This window comes from Zootoca vivipara, chromosome 12 (assembly GCF_965207765.1).
Source record: "Zootoca vivipara chromosome 12, rZooViv2.hap1.1, whole genome shotgun sequence".
In the NCBI taxonomy this organism is placed as follows: Eukaryota; Metazoa; Chordata; class Lepidosauria; order Squamata; family Lacertidae; genus Zootoca; species Zootoca vivipara.
Window position 1 is genome coordinate 12976223 of NC_142595.1, and position 7814 is coordinate 12984036.

The 7814-nt window shown below is 42.1% G+C and overlaps 2 protein-coding genes across 2 annotated transcripts; both read left to right on the plus strand.

The window, feature by feature from the left end:
• Positions 1-193: 193 nt before the first annotated feature.
• DNAAF19 (dynein axonemal assembly factor 19) lies at positions 194-2863 on the plus strand. The gene is made up of 4 exons (XM_035136329.3): positions 194-323; positions 729-875; positions 1694-1826; positions 2117-2863. The coding sequence occupies exons 2-4, from the start codon at positions 739-741 to the stop codon at positions 2579-2581; spliced, it is 735 nt and encodes a 244-aa protein (XP_034992220.1). The 5' UTR covers positions 194-323; positions 729-738; the 3' UTR covers positions 2582-2863.
• Positions 2864-3016: 153 nt separating this feature from the next.
• On the plus strand, positions 3017-5269 carry FAM187A (family with sequence similarity 187 member A). The gene has a single exon (XM_035134400.3). It carries the CDS (start codon positions 3423-3425, stop codon positions 4698-4700), a length of 1278 nt encoding a protein of 425 aa, XP_034990291.2. The 5' UTR covers positions 3017-3422; the 3' UTR covers positions 4701-5269.
• Positions 5270-7814: the final 2545 nt, after the last annotated feature.

Consider the following 7814-nt stretch of genomic DNA (forward strand, 5'->3'; position numbering starts at 1 on the left):
TTGCCTGGCCGATTCGTCGCCTTCCCCCCCCCCAATTAAAATACGCGCGTGCCTTCGGGGAATCACGTACAGATATCACTCTGATTCTTATATAGGCGCGGGCGGGCAAACAGAGAATGGAGATTATAATCAGGCGACTAGTGAAGACAGCTCCTTTCTTCGGAGGGTCCTTCGCGTCCCGGCGTGGTCTGGTTGTTATGGAAACCTAACCGAGGCCTCGTTCCTATGGAAACCTGATGCCTAGCCGGTGCGGGGTGGGGAACGGGGAAAGCGGGGGTGGATTTGGAGACGACTTCCGCAGAGGCCTTAACCGGTGTAATACGGTAAAGAACCTCAATTCCTCAGTATCTGGGAGTAGTACCCAGGGTCGCTTTTCCACGTGGACCTGTGGAACTCATAGGTGCAGGATATGGACCAGGCCTTTGAATGACGCATCAGAATTGAGGGATGAGATACCACCACCACCCCGAGCTAAAAATTCCCTGCACCTCAGGGTGCATGGGCTTTCTCTGAGAATCCGATGCTTTGCCATATTGATATGCTTCTGCACTGCTCTTTGCTGTAAAAATCAAGCAAATATTGCAAAGCTACTGCCAAGGTTTAAGTTCTCTTTCTATGACCTTGGGTGTGTACCCCCCCCCAATTAATGCTTTGATTCCCACGAGATGCGTTTCTAGAGTTCTTCGGGATAAGAGTTGTTTGTTTTTTAAATGTCCTGTTGTTTCAAGATAACCTGAGATGGAGGGTGCGATTGACTTCCGTGCTTTGGAGAAAGAGTTGGAAGAAGCTATTGCTGCTGATGAAAAGTACCAGAGAGAGAATGAAGCCAAGTTCCGAGCAGTGCACCAGAAAGTGGCGACTTATGAAGAATTCAGGTTTCTTGAATTCCATTGGTCCCTTTATAGTTGATGTGATGCAAGAGGCAGTACAGTATAGCTATCCAGTGCTTTTTTTTCTAAAAAAAATGTTTAAGGGTGCTCTCATTTTTACTCAAGAAAATCACCATTTTATAGTTCAAATTGGGCAAAATAAATACAGTAAATGGACAAAAGTACAAAGATTCACAAAATGTTTAGGGGTACCGTATACGCATACCCCTAAACATTTTGTGAATGCGTCCCCCCAGAAAAAAGCACAGCAGCTATCTGTTTATCCATGAGGTCAACTGCTTGTGAATTTAACCCAATGTACATGCAGTCATGTGGCAGGCTGTTGCAGATTATGCATACTGCAAAAGTCATGTGCATTCATTACTTATATGTGCCTTATCAAAGAAATACAACCAGTTCTCCCAACCTCACTCTTGACTTCTGGATGTCTGAGATAAAGAAGTCTGATTGCATTTTTAAAAGATCTCTGAAAACACCCACAAAGATAAAATGGGGCAGTGATGGGGCCTTATCCTAAGACCTGCTTTCCATGTTGCATTTTGCACCACAGTAAGCTACAGGCAGCAAATATCGTTAAATCAGTAGCAGCCAGTGGCCACTCAAAGTTTCAGATATCCAGGGCCATACAGTGCTTAGGTATGGTAAATGCAATAATAAATAATGTTCCTGTACTTTACACAATTATGTAGAGGAAATTTCAGCAGATACATATCTTCTCATCCTTGCAACATTATACCAGCTGAGCTACAGCTGCTGAATTTCCCTCCAAATTGCAATAATGCCCCTTTCTCTCCTGCTTGCAGGGATATTGTTTTAGCATCACATTTAAAGCCTCTGGAAAAAAAGGACAAGGTGGGGAAGAAGAGAAATGTGTTGTGGAACTCCCATGCAGTTAAAGCAAACTCCAGACAAGAGAGTGAGGTACAGCTGTCTCAGGTAAGATTGCTTCTTTCCAGGCATTTGGCGATCCTTGGTTCCTTTTGAGCAAGACTTATATTATTATCTGTATATATTTATTTGTGACATAACAAAGCATAACAGCAAATGCCTGATAAAGTAAAAGTAGAAAGGGATATTGAGAACTAAATATTTGGGAACAATTTTCCTTACCAAACTAAATTAATATCACCATTAAGGCTAAACAGTTAAGGTCTTTCTCCAGTGGGGTGGAGAGTGGGCCAGGATCCACTTGTGTTGGGATCTGTGACATTGTTCTTCTCCTCCAGGAGTTGGGACAGCTGCCCAAGACATCTGCAGAATTCTACAGAGATTGGCGCAGATGCATGAAAAACAGCCAACAGCGCTACCAGCTCCTGCTCCAACTTGGATCCCAAAACCTGGGCCGAATCTTCCAAACAGATCTTGCTTTTGGTTTCCTAGGTGAATTCCTATCAGTGTTCAGTGAAAATACCTGCCTCAAAGACCGGGACACTGTGTTGGAGATTTTGGAGAGTTTTTCAGGAACCAAACGCTTTGGATTGAATGTGGAACTCATGAGTGAGCAAGAGAAGAAAAACTGTCGGCAGTTGTTTGAGAAATTGCAAAGGATGGGGGCTGACCCTAGCAATCCTCCTGACTTTTCACATGCCACGGAGGAGGAAGGTATGCCTGTTACCCAAATCCATTGCCAAGCAGATGGACCAACTGAAATAAAATTGATGGAACTGATGCACCTTTACAAAGTCACCTAAAGGAAGCTAGAGCTTGTGTCACAAGCCACATCACATAGGAAAATAATGGAGAAAATACAGGGGATAGGAATGTCCACTAGGAACATCTATCAATCCCCATTAAGATGAGTGGGAGATCATCAAGAGCACACATAAATTCTTGCACATCTCCAGTTAATCTCAGTACAACTTGTATAGAATATATATTTGGTGGATGGACCTGTTTATTGAGTTTTTAGATGAGCTCTGCCTTCTCAAACAAGGCAGATAGTGCATTGTCAATAAATAATATTTGTTGATTGATTTCTGCTGTGGTTTATCTCCTATTTCTCATGACACTAGTGCTACTGACTTCTGCTCTAGTTAGGACTCAGCAGAGCTTAGCCCCAGAATGAGCTGGCCATGCCATGCTAAGGCTCAGCATATGCTTTTTCTCATATAAACTTGGTCATATTAAGTATTGTGGGTGTCTGTATATAATTGGGGAGGAGTAATGGCTTGGTCCTCCAGTGCTTGGTTTGCCTGTCCCAAGTTTAATCTTTGGTATCTCCAGTTAAAAGCATATCATGTAGCTGGGCTGAGAAAGACCCTGCCTGACATGTTGGAGGGCTGCTGGCAATCTGCTTCATATATATATACAAATATATACACACCCACCCACACAAACACACAAAATGAGCTAACAGCTAGTTGTTCATACTGACCACTCTGGAGCTGAGACTGCGTTCTAGAACTTTTGTGAGCAGAAATGGAAATGGTTCTAGAGTCTTTGTTCCTCCACACAATGTTTAGTATCCTACCTAGTTTGCCTGCCTAAAAGAGCAATGAAGCAGAGTTGAACTACAGAACTGGTAAGCAACCAATGTGGAAGCTGTTGACCCAAGTGTACCACCATCAAATGGCTTCAACGGGGTTGGCTGGAATTGTGATAGTCCTTGGCACTGCTGATGTTCTCCATGCCTTTGCCATTATGGAGAAGGAGGACGTGTTCAAGAAGACCCCTTGCCCAGCTTTTCTGATGTTTGAAAATGCTGCTTACTTGGCCGACATGAGCTTCGAGTTGCCTTGCAATTGCAAGCCCGAGGAGGTAACTTCTGTGGTTTGGTACTTTCAGAAGAACATGGGCAGGCACAGGACTAAGGTCTTGACAGACTTTGATGGCACTTTGGTTGTGGACTCGAGCCACATCAAGAGAGGCGTTGACATGCTCCGGCGCTTCAGCATCAGGATGTTCAGCCTCATTGTCTTCCGCGTTCAGGTGGAAGATTCAGGGCACTACATTTGTGGCACCAAGAAAGGGGATTTCTTCTATGGCTACGATGTAGACGTGCAGACTTCCAAAAACATAGCTGTTGCCTTTGCAGATAAGGACCAGCACCCACAAAAGGACTTCAACAGAACGCACTTCGTCGTCTTTACCGTCTTCTGGGAATGGACCAAGTGCAATCGCTGCGATGTCAGAGGTGAGCAACGGAGAGTTGGGCTTTGCTATGTGCAGAGCCCTTACCTGCTCAGGCGATACCGTACTACCATACCACAGATGGCTTCCTGCGGCTCCAAGTCTGTCCCAAAGCAGTTTCGGGGGGTTCCGAATAGGAAGCCCGAGGTTGTTATCCGAAGTTGCATGGCACCTTGCAGGAAAAAGATGTCCTCCATAGGAGAGGCATCCATCTCAGATGTCATCTCCAAGCTTGGGGAAAAACCCTGGGTTCCCGACATCCCTATCCAATTCCACACGCAATCCCTTGGCACTGGGTTGATCATATCCTGCCCTGGTGCCAGGCCAGAGCATGCTGTGGCTTGGGACAAAGACTCAACCCGGATGTACCTCACTAGGTTCCTTACAGGGGTCAACAAGAGCATGAGGGTCTTCATTGACCACGGAAACCATCTGCACATACGCTTTGCCCAGATGGATGACAGAGGCATCTACTACTGCTGGCGAGAGGGACAACTGGTGGCTGGCTTTAGGCTCGCTGTTGTGTACGAGAGCCGCCACAAGAGAAGCATTGATGATCCTGAGACACAATACGCCATCAAGGCCATCTTCACAAGCTATGTCTTCATCACCCTCCTCTTTGTCAGCATCCACATTGTCCGCTGCTGTGTTTATGCCTTCAGGTGCACATCTGTGGAATAGCACCTGCCAGGAAGACTGTTCAGGGGCTCAATTTATTCACTTTTAAAATTTGTTGTTGTTTACCCATTTACCTATTGATCTAGTAAATATTTAATTTATCAACTCTCTCTTTTTTCCCCTCGTAATAATAAACTTTATTAAGAAAAAAGAAAAAGAAATCAGAGATACATCCACTTTTCAGAACCAAAAAGAAAGATTATATGTATCTATATAAAGTATAGAATTTAAAATATAGGTTACATAACACAACAGAAATATCCTGCGGTTCACACACGGTTTTACAAATAAATAAACTCAAAAATTTATCTAAAATTACAATGTACCAAATATGATCTAAAATAATTTCTTGTTTCTACGATTGTCAACACTTCCAATCCTTTCCATTATACCTAGTTTCCAAACTGATTTTTCTCACAGGTTTGATGTTATTTGGTTTTCTTCTTCTGTCTTCTCTTTTTTTTTTAATGCTTTTTATTTCTCTGGTTTGTCTCTATGTTACAAATACCGTTCTATGTCTGTCAATATTGAGTTGTTATCACTATGTGTTATTAAATATTCTCTGAAACTGGTCCACTCTTTTGATATCTTTTGGATACCTGTTCCTCGCACCCAACCCGTCATTTTCGCTAGCTGTAAGTATTCAATCATTAAAACCTGCCATTCGGTGACTGTTGGGGTTATTTCGCCTTTCCACTTCCTAGCTACGAGAACTCTGGCAGCCGTCAGGCAATACATCAGAAGTGTTCTGGATTCCTTCTTAAATTCCGGTGGTAAGATACTCAGTAAGAATAATTCTGGCTTTTTTTTAATGTTTTCCTAAATAGTTTTTTGATTTCATTATAGATGTTATTCCAGTATGTCTTTATTGCATCACAAGTCCACCACATGTGGAAATAGGATCCTACCTCTTTTTTACATCTCCAGCATGTTGGATTCCTCCCTTTATACATTTTAGCTAACTTTTGTGGGGAGAGGTGCCACCTATAAAACATTTTCATGTTGTGTTCTCTTAGGGTGTAGCACGCCGTAAATTTTATATCCCTCATCCAGAGTTGTTCCCACTGCTCCATGGTGATATTATGCCCACAATCCTGTGCCCACTTAATCATTACATTTTTGGTTAGCTCTTCTTTGGTTTCCCACTCTAACAAGTAGTCATATAATCCTGCAATATTTTTCTTCTTCTTTATTAATAGTTCCTTTTCAAACCTTGATGTTTCTGTGGATAACCCATTTTTTATGTCTATATTTAGTTTTTGACGTAGCTGAAAATATTGCAGCCAGTCAGTTAATAATCCTTTTATGTCTTCATATTTCTTTAATTTTATCTCCCCATTTTCGATTTCTATGACTGCTCTATATGTGGGCCAGCTCCCTTCCATATTTCTTCTTTTAACTGCGAAAGCCTCGGTTGGGCAAGTCCAAAGTGGGACTTTGGGCTCCAGTATTCCTTTGTGTTTGTTCCAGATGTTGTACAGTGATCCCCTAACAATGTGGTCTGAGAATCCTCTGTGGGATTTTATTTTACCATATAGCATATAGGCGTGCCATCCAAATCTTGAGTTGTGGCCCTCTAAATCCAACATTTTTTTATCCTGTAGTGTAATCCATTCTCTCATCCATAGTAACCCCGCTGCTGTATGATACAGTTCTAAATCAGGGAGGGCGAAACCTCCTCTCTCCTTCCTGTCAATCAGTAGCTGATGCTTGATCCTCGGTTTTTTCCCGTTCCAGACAAATCTGGAAATATCTTTTTTCCAGTCTTTAAAGCAGTTTTTGCCCCCTAATATGGGCATTGTCTGGAACAGGAACATCATCTTTGGGAGAATGTTCATTTTTACAACCGAGATCCGGCCCCACAGGGATAGATGGAGCTTATTCCAGATTTCCATATTTTTTCTGATTTCTTTCCAGACCTTATTGTAGTTGTCCTCAATCAAATTTAGATTATTATTCGAGATCCAAATTCCTAGATACTTTACCTTCTTTTTTATTTCCAATTTTGTTTCATTCTGGAGTTTATCTTTTTCTTCTTTGGTTAAATTTTTGGTTAGCAATTTGGTCTTGGAGAGGTTTATTTTAAGCCCCATCGATTCGCCGAATTTTTGGATTATGTCTAAGGTTACTGGTACTCCAATTTCTGGCTCTTGAGTGGTTATGATTAGGTCATCTGCGTAAGCTCTAATCTTATATGTATTTTTCCCCAGTTTGATTCCTTTTACTTTCTCCTCATTTCTAATATGGTGGAGAAGTGGTTCTAACGCCAGGATGAATAATAACGGCGAGAGGGGGCATCCTTGCCTTGTTCCTTTATTTATTGTAATTCTGTCTGTTAGGTTACCATTTATTAGGAGCCTAGCTGTCTGTTGTTCATAAATGGCCCCTATTCCCCTTCTGAACTGTGATCCCAACTCCATCATTTCCCATTGTTTCTTCATGTATCAAGTGTAGTATCTGTTCTTATCAGTTTAATTTATCAACTCTCTTGGCTCTTAACCAACTGAGCTTAACCAACATATTTCCAAAGCTTTGAATAAGGATTTTCCCCCTCCTATGTGGGGTAGCTTTCAAATTTATTAAAACAAGTGTCATCATCTCATTCCTAGAAGGAATGGCAATCCTTTAATGTTTTTCATCAACTGGGGGGGGGGGGAAGAAAATGTTAACTGTTGCAATCTGTTGCCATTGGCAAACAAGCTCAAAACCCAGCTGGATTGTGGAAGTTCTAAATTTAGAAATGCTGAAATCCACAGAGCATTATCTCTCAATTTCAGTGGTTTGCCAGCGATTTTTTTTTTTTACATATAGTTAGAAGAACTTTGAAAACCACCGTGACAAATCATTCATGCTTTGCCTGCATCTGATCCCAGGTTCCAATCTCCAGACCTTGGCATCTCCCCGTTTTAGAATAATTTCGGGTAGAAAGGCAGCAAACTACAGTTTCCAGGATTCTTCTGTTGGGTGCTTTAAATGCAAAGTGTGTTTAAAGCTTTAATGTTCTTTGCTTCTAATCAGCTCTGCAGATTTATTGACACGGTTTCCTCCAGTGGCTGGTGTTGGAAATAGGTGGAAGGCATCTTGATGTCTGCTGTGGTTGCACTCCTAGCAGGCCCA

Excerpts from the sequence above, each read along its gene's own strand:
- DNAAF19 (XM_035136329.3), top strand. The coding sequence starts at position 739 with ATGGAGGGTGCGATTGACTTCCGTGCTTTGGAGAAAGAGTTGGAAGAA. Across the intron at positions 876-1,693 it reads GCGACTTATGAAGAATTCAG|GGATATTGTTTTAGCATCAC; the intron begins GTTTCTTGAATT and ends TCCTGCTTGCAG. Across the intron at positions 1,827-2,116 it reads GTGAGGTACAGCTGTCTCAG|GAGTTGGGACAGCTGCCCAA; the intron begins GTAAGATTGCTT and ends CTTCTCCTCCAG.
- FAM187A (XM_035134400.3), top strand. The coding sequence starts at position 3,423 with ATGTGGAAGCTGTTGACCCAAGTGTACCACCATCAAATGGCTTCAACG.